The following is a 14044-nucleotide window of genomic DNA, read 5'->3' as shown; positions in this document are numbered from 1 at the left end:
CGTCACCAATTTGTAGATACAGTTCATAATAACACAAAATTGATTTTTAACATCACATTGTGCTGGCCACTTAAGAAAAAAATAGACGTCTTAGACTTCAGCTTACACAGGTGTAAACCAATACAGGATAATACAATGTGTACTTGTCTTTGTGGCAGAGCCCTGGGCGGCTGTTAACCGGATAAATATCCACCCAGGAGCCCGACGCCACAAATGTCCAAATCTAATTGTCACGTATTTCAAAGCTGGGAAAAGACATTTCAGTAAATCGGAGTAACAACGACATTAATTTTCATTATAACTACTAATTTACATCTTCTCTGGAAGGTTTTCATCTGTGCTCGCAGATGCAGCCTGATGCAACGCAAGAAGCGTGGTGAGCTCGAACAAGAGGGCGTACAAAGAAACCACCAAAATGAGCATTAAACCCAAGCTGGGATTCACAAAAGTGCGTAGTGCTTTGGTTTTTGCTGCAACAAACACACGTGTTCCTATTACCAGGCGAGATGGTAGCCATTTTAAAGAGCTCAGAAGAACGAAAGTCTACACCCACCCTACTTCAAAGAACTGTAGTGTACGGGTGTAGCCCAATATCTGAGATATAGATAAACTTGTTGAGTTAACTTACTGGTTTCATAAACATACAGGGGGTCATTCTGACCCTGGCGGTCATGGACCGCCAGGACCGGGGACGGAGGAAGCACCGCCAACAGGCTGGCGGTGCTTCAGGGGCATTCTGACCGCGGCGGTACAGCCGCGGTCAGAAACGGAAAACCGCCGGTGTCCCGCCGGTTTCCTGCTGCCCTAGGGAATCCTCCATGGCGGCGCTGCCATGGGGATTCCGACCCCCTTACCGCCAGCCTGGTTCTGGCGGTTTTGACCGCCAGAACCTGGCTGGCGGTAACGGGTGTCGTGGGGCCCCTGGGGGCCCCTGCAGTGCCCATGCCAATGGCATGGGCACTGCAGGGGCCCCCTAACAGGGCCCCACCAAGATTTTCAGTGTCTGCCAAGCAGACACTGAAAATCGCGACGGGTGCAACTGCACCCGTCGCACCCCTTCCACTTCGCCGGATCCATTCGGAGCCGGCATCCTCATGGAAGGGGGTTTCCCGCTGGGCTGGCGGGCGGCCTTCTGGCGGTCGGTCGCCCGCCAGCCCAGCGGGAAACTCAGAATTACCGCTGCGGTCTTTTGACAGCGCAGCGGTATTCTGACGGCGGTACTTTGGCGGGCGACCTCCGCCACCCGCCAAAGTCAGAATGACCCCCCCAGTCTAAAAAATACAAAGCTTCATGAAGAAGCCTAATTTATGCAGAAAAGGAACACCAACTACTGGATTGTAACTCAATCTTCATAGTTCACTGAAGCATACATTGTTTTGATGCTTATCTAATTTAAAACATACGATGGTGCTCAAATCATTAACTAGGAGTGCAGCTGACCCCAGGGAAATATTCAAACGCACTTTATTTGCGCTCGTATAAGTGTGGAGAAAAAGGCTACGGGCCAGTTGTGGGTACTAGAACCTCAGAATCCGGACTGTAATTTTGCCTTTAGCATATCACATTGTGCAATTCTGAATAAATCACGTCTTATCCATGTGCCTAGAAACTGTAAAAACGGGAAAATCAAATTATATTAACTATTGTCACACTATTTACCAACAACAATTCATGTAATCTTTCAGTCGCCTGTGATCTATATGTCCAGGACCCCAAGATCCTGTCAAACACTCTGGCGTCCCACATTTCTGTCAGCTATCGGTCTGCCATGCCCCTTCTTCGGATCACCAACAGAACTTTTTTTTAATCCCAGGAGGAGGGAAGTGCTGCAGGCGTCGTCAGGCTGACATATTATGGTCCGCAAAAACATTTCTTGGTCAGAGCAGAGGTTGTAAATACCGCAGCGTCTGTTCGCTCGCTCTTGACGATATAGAACGAGACGACCGGATTGCTTAATAATGCGATGTTTGCCTGCACAGCTAAAGTTTCAGCCAATGTCGGACATGCGTGTTTTGCATAAATTTGGAGACATACGCACAGCGTGTATACAAATGGGCCTCGGCGCTTTCCCTCAGGAGGGAAGTCAAAGATCACGAACCAAAACAACCGACACGTTTTTAATTACAGGAAAAAGGGCCTAACGCGGGGGAAGCCATAGAGGGTTTAATACACGGACAATATGACCACAGTAATAACATTCGAAGTCAGTGTCCAGTATGATCAACATCGTTTAGATGGCATTATATTTACCTCCCCCCCCACCCCCCGCCAGCACGAGGAACACTGCAAACAAAAAAAGGAGTGTCATAACTGGGGCAAGCCTATGAAAACAAACACAACCGAGGCGCTGACAGAGAAAGGCGTTACCACACAACTGACATGGGCACGGGGTATGGTGAATATCATCACACAGAAAAAGGTTTGGTTGGACATGCGCAGATTTCATGGGAAATCCTCTTAACATAAACCTTTAATCATTACATTACATTAAGATTACTTTATAAATGAGACATAGCTGCCACACACAATGCTAAAAAATATTTAATTTTTACTTGTTTTGTTCCTCAGCGATGTACAAACGGGAAGGAGCTCCAGTGGCTCTGAGTCGTCCAAACTCTCCAAAAAACATGAATCTTGTCGCCCAAAAAACAACAAAATATACACTTTCACGTTCCAGCAAGGAATTGAGGGTGCCAATGGTTACCAGAAGACTCAATGTGCAATTTAAGGCGCCACTATGGTTCCAAAGGTCAGCATCCAGGTTACTTTCCTAAACGGCAAATTAATTCCAGGGTTTTTTAAATGTTTTAAAAGTGGGTAGGAGAGTAAGACGTACTGGAATTGGGCTAGTACCAAAGCTACAGGGTTTGTCAAGCACTTACGGAAAAATAATGGAGGAAAAGTTAACTTCACAGGTCTATATCTAAAAACCAGGAAGTCACGTTTTCAGACGGTGGGGCATTAATAGAGCATGCGGTGCCTGTGAACTTCCAAATTTACTAAATGGAAATTGAATTTAAGACCAGAGGCCTACCACATATGCACATCTTAAGGGCTACACAGTTATCCAAATGAATCCAGAATCAAGGTGACTGATGTTAGCAAACAGGACACGACTTCAAGTCACATGATGAAAATATATATGTGTGTGTGTGTGTGTATACACACATATACATACACAATTGTACACACACACCTGTTTTTTTCCTGCACTCGAATTGAGGCATAGTCATGAACCGATCGTAAAAGGACAAAAGTACATTTGGGTTTTCAGCCCGTTTAATAAATGCATTCTCATGTTGATAGTTGTGTGTCCAGACTCAGCTGGGAGTGCCAGTGCATGTTTTTCACTTGGACCAGTCACTCATGTGGCATGGGCACACTGCCCCTGAACTAGTGATGTCCTTATTTTTAGATCAACTCCTCCTCCTTTCCATACACCAAAGGACAGGAACACAAAGGAAATTATTAACACGCAATGAGGCAGGATGGCTCCCAAACTGGATGAAAACTATACTTCACACACCCTCCTCCTCAAAACAAGACGTTTCTACGTGTTTATTTTTTAAGCAGACAATCGGGACTCCTATACTGACGATGTAAAGATATATCAAACATGAGGCGGACGACGGCAAGATAGCCACAGCCTTTTGATTTAAAATTGTATATATGGGACACCTGCCTATAGGGGCTTTCAGCCAACCTACTGTTACATAAGCATTTGCTTCCACTCACTACAGCATGAAGCATGGGGTAATGTGCCAGTTAACTTCAGTCATTAGTTAACTTCACTGTGTGAAACCCCATTGTACCATGGCCAAGTATGCCAATGTGTGCTTTTGGAGAATAAACATATTTTTGCTTTAAGTCATTTTTGGTTTACTGACGAGGGTCTGGCAGCTTCCCTGACAAAGTTCTGCACAAACAATAACAAAACAAAAAAGCACTGACTAAGCTGAAATGCTGCAACTGATACCAGGACTATTGGCTTTGCTAATGTTTGTAGTTCTTGGAGCGGGAGAACAGGACAAAAGCAAATAATATGCTTTACTTATTTTTTTATTTTGTGGGAAGAAACAGAGAACTTACTTAAACTTCAAGCCAATACTAGATCTGCTAGTGTGTCTCTGCATTTTAGCAAGAAGGTACTGGACTTGTTGACCTCTATTTTGGCAAACGTATTTAAAAATAAAAAATACACCGCTTTGCACTTTAAAAAAAATTAAAGTCCCTTTGCAACATATTAAGATATTTGTTACTGTTGGGAAGGTGGGCGGTGTGACAGATAACATGTTAGACAATAAATAGACACCAGGCGTCCTTCTTACCAAATTAAGAAGGGTCCCAATAGCTGGTTGCTATCCCTCATTTCATCACATTATGGTTTCGGTAATCTAGTTTCACCTGGACCCCCTGCACACCATACTGTGTAATGTACGGAACCTCAAGCTTGAAATGCGCCTCACACCATAACCATGCCTTTCAGAGTTAAGTCGTGCCATACCCAATGTATCAAACATACAAACAACCTTAATCGTTTACCCACAGTTGTCAGTTCAAGCATTAGTCCACAGAGCTATTTTACCGGCACAGGAATCTTTTATTTGCAGCAGTCACTCAACCGCCTGAACTAAATCACTGGGAATTGTTACCTGCAGGTGAGTTTTCCTGGCAGATGTTCAACTCAGATCTATTGCCAGGCCTTCTCAATGCTTGGAAATATTTGAAAAGCTTCAAGAATGTTGTCTGCAATTCAAACTAGTTTTCGCTCCCAGTGGCACGCCTTAACAATGCCCATCAATCAATCCCATCATCCCTGCTCGATGCATCACCAACTTTTTATACGGGTATTAAGGTAGGGAATTCTAAGACTCAAGCTCCTAACCTACTAAAATAAGACCCGGGGGTTTGCAGTGAGAGGTCACGTATGACGCAGTTTATCCACATGCTGAGTAATGTAAACCTTCCCTGCAAAAAACACTGGAAGAGAGCCTGTGGAGATGCATCCACGTGGAGTTGATTGGGATTTTGAAATTAAAAGAAATCTTGCTTAGCTCTGGATGCCATTGAGTAAGTGATCTGTATTTCACTTGGACTTCATGAAGAACTCAAAGACCACTAGGGGTCGAGGGCCTGCAGAGAGTATCTCACTAAATAGAACACACAGCACAACACAGAGTAAACTGAAACTGGCAATTTTTCTGAGAGAAGTTTTGGGCGTGGCCGAAAGGAAATGCTTATTCTCTTGTCCACCTGACTCACTCTGGATCTAAAGGCTGGCAAATGTAGCAGGTCTCTCAAAGCACAAAGAAACCTCAGCCTCGGGGAGGGAAACGGGGTATTGGAGCAGCTATTTTCTGCAGCACCCATTGTACCCCATGACATTATTTAATACCATGGAGACAAGGAAAAATAAAAGTGTTAAATCTAAACATAATAACAGGAGAGTGATCAAGATTTACAGGGTAAAGCCAGCTACCCACTGAGTGTACAGGTACAAAGGCATATGCCCCTTTAGCCATAATGAGCTACCTACTGACAGTCTGTAGAAGGGACAGCAACCAACCCCTAGAACAAGCAGCCAGCAGAGCTAGGTGCTATGCTGGTCGAGCACTGTCAAAACACAGAGCACCTCCAATGGACTCACAGTCATGACCACTGGAGGAAAAGTCACAATGCAGGCCAGAAAAGCTTAGAGTCGGAGCTACAACTTTACTTGGCATGGAAGTCCTTTTATCATTACATTCTCCCAATCCAGTCCTAGCTAGCCACACCAGCGGTAAGCGTGATCAGGCCTCACTAGTTCCACATGCGAGATGCCAAGGTTTCAAGCTTTTTTTTTTTTTTAAACACAAAACTCTCAAACTGAATTCTGACAAAACTGAGGTCCTCATCCTTGGCCCCACCCCCACTGCCTGGGACGACTCCTGGTGGCCTGCCACACAGGGAACCGCACCGACACCCACCGACCACACACAAAACTTGGGATTCATCCTGGACTCATCACTATCAATGACCCAGCAAGTCAACGCTGTCTCCTCCTCCTGCTTAAACAGCCTCCACATGCTTTGGAAGATCTACAAATGGATCTCAACTGGAACCAGAAGGACTGTCACCCAAGCCCTCGTAAGCAGCAGACTGGACTACAGCAAAGCCCTTTACGCAGGAACCGCGGCCAAGCTCCAGAAAAGACTGCAACACATAAAGAACGCCTCTGCACGCCTCATCCTGGACATCCCCTGCCACAGCCACATCACAGCCCACCTGAGAGACCTGCACTGGCTCCCCGTCACAGAACCACTTTTAAGCTCCTCACCCACGCTCACAAGGCACTGCACAACACCGGACCAGAATACCTCAACAGACGGCTCTCCTTCTACACCCCGACCCGACAGCTTTGCTCCACTGACCTTGCCCATGCCACCATCACACACTACCACAGAATGACCGCCGGCAGATTGTTCTCCCACCTCGCCGCCAAGACATGGAACACTCTTCCCACCCACCGGCGACAGACACAGGACCTACTTACCTTCAGGAGACACCTCAAGACTTGGCTGTTCGAGCAGTAGCAGCCCTTCCACCCCACCCACCTCAGCGCCTTGAGACCCTCACGGATGAGTAGTGCACTTTACAAATGCCTTGATTGATTGATAAGACAAGCACATTAAATCACACCAACACTGCCACTCGCCAATACCATCTAGTCAAATTAGAAGTGTCCCATGGAGCTGTCTCCACACACTACCCCCTTACCTCTGAAGCACCCACAACCGGCATCAGTGCACAGCAGTATCCATGAGGTCGGAGTACCCTTGCTTCTCCTTGATGCATGACCCATCCCATAAGGCAGACCACCACATCTGCAAGTCAGATTACAACTTCCCAATCTACCAGATACTGGGCACATCCAGAGGTACACCCATACACTATGTGCTTTAAACAGTTTTCACAATCAGCCTTCAAAATCTGTCACTTCAACCAAGTCTCCCACTTCTGACAAGACCTTTTCATGAAGTACTTGGTAAACTAATTAACCAGAATCTCTCAATTTGTGTTGGTCGAATCATGGAGTCCGAGTAACAAAAATAACAGTTTCCTCCATTGTGCATACACAAAAAACTCACAATTCATAAACAGAGAGAAAGGGCAACGTGGGTCCCACTTTTAGATCTCTGGAAAAAATATATACCTTGCAGTGCATGTAACGAACTTCCCAAAGAAACGGTGAGTGAGTAAGATGTGACATCAAAATCAGCACACCTCGTACTGGCCAATAAACCAGTGATAGGCAATGTAAATGATGTTCACACCACCAAAAAGATCAAACCGGAAGTAATGGTCTGACAACTGATAAAGGCGAAAAAACAGAAATTTGCCAAACATCTAATTTGCCCTTGTGGAACTCGCCCTATGCAATGGAAAATGTGACCATATATTCACGAATACAACAAGTACAGGAAACAGAGGCCATATGCAACGTAGTTTCCAGATGCCATACCTATGGCATGGACACAAAGGGTGGCATACATGCAAGTTCTGCAGGTACAGAAGCTGTCATTTTTTCAAGGTTCACTCTATTTCTTGAGGCATCTCGTGCACAATTTACTTGAACAGACATGTACATTTTGCTCACAGCCACATCTTGCAGATAAAAAAAACTGAGATTTTTAGTCATGTCTAAAGCTAAAAACATAGTTGTCTGAACCCAATAATGTACGGCAAATTCTCAACATCAAAATGTCCAGCGCTTACTCGTTACTAGCCAAAGATAGGAGAAGTAAGAAATGCCTGCAACCACTGGAGTTCTTTGTCTCACTCATAAGGCACCTACGGCAGCAACAGAACGCGAGTGACCTATAGAAGATACATTACAAATAAACAAGCAGTACGGTGTAAACAGGAAATCAAGTATTGTAATCATGTACTAGAAAGGTAAAGTACCGCTCTGCCAGCCGAAGTTTGAATTGCTAATCTTATACTCCTCCCAAATAAACAAAGGGATCCAAAAAAAGAAACAAGAATTGCGGCAAGAAATAAATTAATAATAGAAAAACTGAGTCAGCGGGAGGGGCCTGTTTCATGCAATACTGTGCAAAACAACCTCCCCTAGGGATGGGATTGTTCTATGGGCTGAAAGGAAATTTCTGTGCGCCAGCTCAATGCCCTCGACGCCTTGTTTACAACAGCGGAGAGTCTATCAGGTGTGCCAACGGTAACCCGGGCTATTTGCCCATATAACGCCTGTGTAGCAATTATTGCAGCCTGCCAGGTGAGAGAATATTGGCGGATGAATTGCACCATCGCATGCACGTCTTACTTACCCCGTACACGGTACAAGACAGCACCAACTCACAACCGGCACCTGCACATACAGGATGGATTCCAAGTCAGTATATGTATGGAATCATTATTTACTTTTATGAAAGATAAAGTATAAAGACACGAACACGCTGTACCCAACCATCTCCACAAGTCTATAATTAATAGGCCCATCTCAGAAAGTGCATGAGCCCACCTGGTTACAAAAGGGCGCTTTCAATATTCATGTACAGCGCTTAAAAATAAGGATTTCTGGTTTGAAAAAAGAATGTCAGCGTCCCAGTCCAGTCCAACTATTACAGACAGGACCAAACATAAGCGAATCAATCTGGGCCTAGTCGGAAAAGGGACAGTCGAGACGGAATTGCTAGGCTGCGAAAACTCTGAAAGGCAACAAAAGCAAACCCAGACCGGTTTCAAGGAAGGGTCGTGCAATAAAGACTGGGTTCCCTAAAGGGCGGTCGAGCATGTGTGTTTACCATCCTCGGAATTATTAAAAGAAAGGTTTTCTCCACAACTGATGTCCATTACTGTAATAACTAAGTCTGACGGCAGCGGTATGGTTTTCACAGAAAAAACAAGACCACTATTATCTGAACGTCGTTAACATTTAACGAGTAAAAGGTTAGTGGTTCCCAGACCTCCACAAATCTGCAATTTCAACAAATGTATCTTTCTTGTGGCTATTTTGTACGTATACTCTATGCAAAACACAACAGTGTACAAAGAAACAATACTGCATAATCTTTAGATCTTGTACATCGAAGCAGGGAAAGCGAGGCTCTGGGCTCTCGATTAGTCAAGACCCAAGATAAAGAGCAGAATGTTTTTTTTTAGAGAACAGTGTTTTGCAACAAAAGGGCGACCGGCTACATTCTGGCGTTTACAGCAAGTCTTAGGCTGCAACTTTCGTGAAGGGGCACATAAAACAATTATAATTCGGTGTGTTCCAGTGAGCGTCACACTCACGTCGGTTGCGAACCCTCGAAAATACGGGCCTAGTCCCCGATTCAGAATATGGCAGCCCCACTCCCCTCTATAAGGCAAATTAACTGCTATATTCAGTTTCTCTAGGTCCAGAAAAAAAGAGCAGGCTCTCCCCAATCTCCTTTACTGTGGGATGCAGTGCTGGCTCTTAGTTGCTTTCTTGATTTATAAAGTTGTGATGAATGGGGGCTGTCATAGATGAGTCAAGCATCCAACTTATAGGGTTACAGAGTAGATATAAATAGGTTCGAGATGTGCACTGGGCGGATCCTTCTTGTTACTGACCGCGCATGAGGCATGTTCATAGGTCACACCAATAAACTCCACCCGAAGATCGCTGTTGCATACGCTAACTCACACCTGCGATGACTGATCTCCTGTGACTAATGTGCAGGCCCTTAACATCACTGTAGAAAACAGAATACATGGACTCGGATAAGCCGAAAGAGGAGGCGAATATTGTGAAGGAAATGACGGAGCTACATGATAATCAACTACTTATCACTTACAATATCGAAAGGCATCTATATACAGGACGAGAAGACTCGTCATGACTAAGTGTCCTGCGAATTTCAGGAGTTTATGCAGCTTTTACTTCACCTACAGAGGGTATAAAAAGCTTGCGCAGAAGAGTTGGTGGGAGGTGCAAACAAACCTCTCCCTAATGTTGCTTCTCTTATAGCATACCTTTCAATTCTTTCACACTGGTACAATCTGTGACATCTACTATACCATTTTACTACTGGATGACTTATTTTTATAGTAGCAATTAATTGTGTAATATTACTACAGTTGTTGCTCTCCTATGCTGTTTTTATTTGTAAAGGGCACTAGCACTAAGTCTGAGTGGAGCAGGGCTATGAAGTAAATGCTATCCACACAAACAGGAGCGCTGTTTTTTTTTTTCTTGAGGGGGGGGGGAGGCAGCCACGAGTAGAAAGTGGGTACAGACAAGGAAGAGCACAAATGGTAGAGGGAAAACAAGCCAGCATTCGGGGGCAGAAAAAAAGCCTGTGGCTCTGCACTGTCCTTGAGCTAAATTTAAGTGATTTGTTTGGCGTTTGCCCAATTAAGGGGTAAATGGCCCTGCTGCAAAGCACTGAAGACCAGGTATGAGTCACAAGACACCTTTATGTCACAAAGGCTGGCACCACCCTACCCCACTTTTACAGCAGGGACTCCCAATCCTACACGGGTGAACAAAGAAAACTATCTCCTAGCATATGAGTAGTAAGACCAAGAGGAAAGCAAAACAATATTATGAACTGGGCCTAGAGAAGCATGCTAACTCACAATGTGTTGCTGATTCGTTCTTATGTGTCACCCACACACGTTTTGTGGAAAACAGACCTCCATACTGATGATGTCAGATGAGATGAAACTGCATTGGAGGTTGGACGGTACAAGACCAGCAAATTAAAAGTAACACTCGTATGGGCTCCCGCGTCCACAAACTACACCTGGGCTCCCAAAAAACTCAATTCACTTGGTCAATCATCATATACGTACACCTGGCACGTCTCGAGCTTGGGGATACTGTGGATGCTGGAGTCCTAAAATAGAAGGCCCAATATGTGTACCTTAAGAACATGTGCAGACAACATATTTTCAATTCAAACTCCTAAAACACCAGGCCTCCTTAAAGTCTAGTTTTGTGGGGGCTCTTTGTTTTTTTTGTTTTTTTTGCTGGAAAAGGGAATTAATGGAAAATTGGTAAAGGAGAATCGTGTTCACTGTTTTATCCCCAATGCACAGGGCTCTCATGGAGTTGACTGTGGTTCATGCCACGTAAGTAACAGCATCACGAACAGCGAGTTCCATAGGGATACAACCTCAATCACAGGCATCGCTCCTTGCTCAACTTATTTAGCCTTGCCCAATCACCTAAACTAATAGTTAGCTAAGTCTCCTGCCCCAATAATTTGTAATTTAACCACACTGGATCCCAGCTACATGCTATGAGCTGCGCTATACATCCTCTTTAAATCCCAGATACTCGAATTTTCCCACTAAATACCAGCTCCTCGCTCAACTTGCAATCAGTAGTCACTTGCTTGCTGCCTTTCGCTTTCCTCAAACTTCATCACAGACCGTCATGTATCCTCATCGATACTTGCCCCTATCGTCTTAGTTAACAGGCCCAATCCATGCTGTCTCTTACACTGTTGTCTCTGCCACCCCTTGATTCAGTACCCGCTTATACCTGAACCTGCCACAGACCCTTCTCGTCCAAAACCGCCTTTCCTAATCCCCCCGTTCTCCCAGAGTCACCCTTATCCTCGTTCAGTCACCTACTCCTTGATGCCCAAATACAACATCCGGCATTTGCCATTCAGTCTACCTTCTAACTCCACCCGCATTACCCCAGTTCCCATCCCAAAAGCCACTCTAACCCAAGTATCTTGGTCACAGCCTACCCACTGATTTCTCTATGATAACTCACCAGTCAGTACTGCTTCTGAAGTCCTTTCCCCTTCAGTCCCAGTGTCCCCTATATTTCTCCTCAAGCCCCGACACCAGGATACGCCTCTCAGCTAACACCAGTCATAGACTACCCCCCAGTCTCACCTCAAACTGCCACCCGGCACCCTGGAGCAGCTGTCGGGCCTGTTCGGCCGCGCACCCTGCTGCCAGCACGAACTGGTTGATCATCACCTGCTGCCGCAGCTCCTCCATGTTCACAGACATGGCTGCCGCCGCCCTCCACTCACCGATCCCCGCCGGCCCCTCTCGCAGCACCCGACAAGCCCTCGGTTCCCACTCCCAACGTTCATTGGCGGAGTCTGCCTCGTGTCAGCAACATCATAGGCCCAAGATCCTGTCACTCGTCTCCCGGTGTCCCACAACAAACAGTGTACGGCGGCGTCCAATGGCAGCAGTACATTAGCCATTGGACGTCAGCGACGCAATGTTTGTTGTGCTTTTTTTACAGGCCCCGCCCGGAGCTGTTCACCATTGGTCCATTTTACGCCATTGCTCCTATTCCGTTGGTCCGTTTGACGGAGAAATGACGGCTGACAGTTTCCTTTGGCACTCTCCTGATTGGCCTGTCTACTGTAACGGTTAACTCGGTCCCTCATTGGACGTGTCATTTGCTGTTTTAAACTGGCAAGTTGTGCCCGTAAGTGATTGGCCGCGTAAGTGCTGAGACTTAAATTGATGCCGTGGGCAAGTTCATTCAGGACTTTACTTGGCTGCTTTTATCCACAGTACATCTGAACCGGAAATGTTAGTGTCACTAAGTCACTTCCTGGTGCGTGGGTGCGTGTTTTTTTTTTACTATCACACATGAGCAGCGTATCGTTGCCGGCAGTCGTATAGCACAATAACAGCATGACTTTTTTGCCTACGTAAACAGATACTTTTATTATGTGCAGCTTTATGTAGCGCGGACTTAACCCATGAGTTAGAGCGCTTTACAGTAGCATTCTAGCATTACATAAGGCACACAGACTGCCTAGTCATAATTAATGCATAGCTGAATGAACACAGAGGCTAGGCAGGTGCCAAATAGTCTTGCGGTACACCGGAAGGTTCCATCCAACAGACGATCATCACATACATTTCCGCATGTTCGAGCATTTTGTTGCAAATAGAGCAATACGCTTTTCACATACATTGCACAAGGAGTAATATTGAATAATAGAATGAAAGTCTGCAGTGTTATTAGGGAGCCTAACCCTATCGAGATCGACAGTTTTGTATCAGCGTGGAAAGTGGCGCTAGATGAGGAGGGAAGAGTAGGAATTAGCTAAAATGTCTTTCGAATAGAAGGGATTTATTTTTACAGTTTTATATAACACAGAATTGACACAAGAGTGTAGTTTCGGGTAGTACACCTTGATAATGAATACACGAAGACCATGCTTGCTTGCTAACACACGTGGAACTGCGTCACCGCAGTTCGTCCTTTATTTATACCCGTGCTCTGTGCCCCTCCCGGACACGCAGAGCACGTTATACAAACAGGGAGAGCCCGAATGGCTTCCCGCATACTCTTTACATCCCCCCCATGTTTTACTCCACATGGACAGGGATTAACGAATAAACTTAAACAATGATTGAACGTTTCTCCACGGACCCCACAAGGGGAATGAGTGAAAGAAGGCAATAGAAATAACAAATAAACCAAAATGCTGTAATTCCGGAACAACCTACGTTCCCATCCCCGCAAATACTGTCCACTTTAGACATCTGGACACCTTCTCATGCGGTCAACATCAGTCTTAAACAGTGTTCCGTCGCTGGAAGATGATAGCGAAACACAGTTCACAAACAGCCTGCTTGACAGACAAAATCTTTCAGCTGACTACTTGGTACGGGATTGGGGCGTAAGTCATACCTCGCACTTCTAGTGCGCAAACCTCCATGCTCAGGAGCAAAACCAGGCCTAGTTTGCTCATTTAGTACAGGCCCGGTGACACTCTCAGTCTCTTCAGACATCATTGATGGACCACATGTTATGTCATCCATTTCTCCTTCTTCTTCAGCCGACGCTCTCATGCCAGCTCTCCGAAAATGTGACACGTTTCGTGTCACTCTCTGTCTTCCTCTAGCCGCAGTTATCATCGATCCTTTGACACCAATAACCTCCCACACCTCAGGCCCGAACGGTGTCCTAAACTTCCCTCCACCTCGCCGACATCTCACCACCACCCGATCACCTTCTTGAAACCCTCGATACTTGGCTCTTCGTTTGACACTGGCCTTCTGATTAGTAATTTCCCATCGTCTT

General features: G+C 45.5%; 1 protein-coding gene across 2 annotated transcripts in view; it reads right to left on the bottom strand.

The window, feature by feature from the left end:
• UBALD2 (UBA like domain containing 2) overlaps positions 1 to 12226 on the bottom strand; it is a 72758-nt gene extending 60532 nt beyond the window's left edge. Inside the window, exon 1 of one of the 2 annotated variants that reach the window (XM_069200217.1) lies at positions 12021 to 12226. In XM_069200217.1, the coding sequence (XP_069056318.1) occupies positions 12021 to 12200 (180 nt within the window). In that variant the 5' untranslated portion in view covers positions 12201 to 12226. Of the gene's footprint in view, positions 1 to 11877 lie in introns of both variants that reach the window. The other variant, XM_069200218.1, reaches the window with a different exon arrangement.
• Between the last annotated feature and the right edge of the window lie 1818 nt (positions 12227 to 14044).

The sequence above is a fragment of the Pleurodeles waltl genome, chromosome 7 (genome assembly GCF_031143425.1).
Source record: "Pleurodeles waltl isolate 20211129_DDA chromosome 7, aPleWal1.hap1.20221129, whole genome shotgun sequence".
NCBI classification, from domain to species: domain Eukaryota; kingdom Metazoa; phylum Chordata; class Amphibia; order Caudata; family Salamandridae; genus Pleurodeles; species Pleurodeles waltl.
Note: the sequence above shows the minus strand (reverse complement) of the source record. Positions and strands in the feature narration are given on the sequence as shown.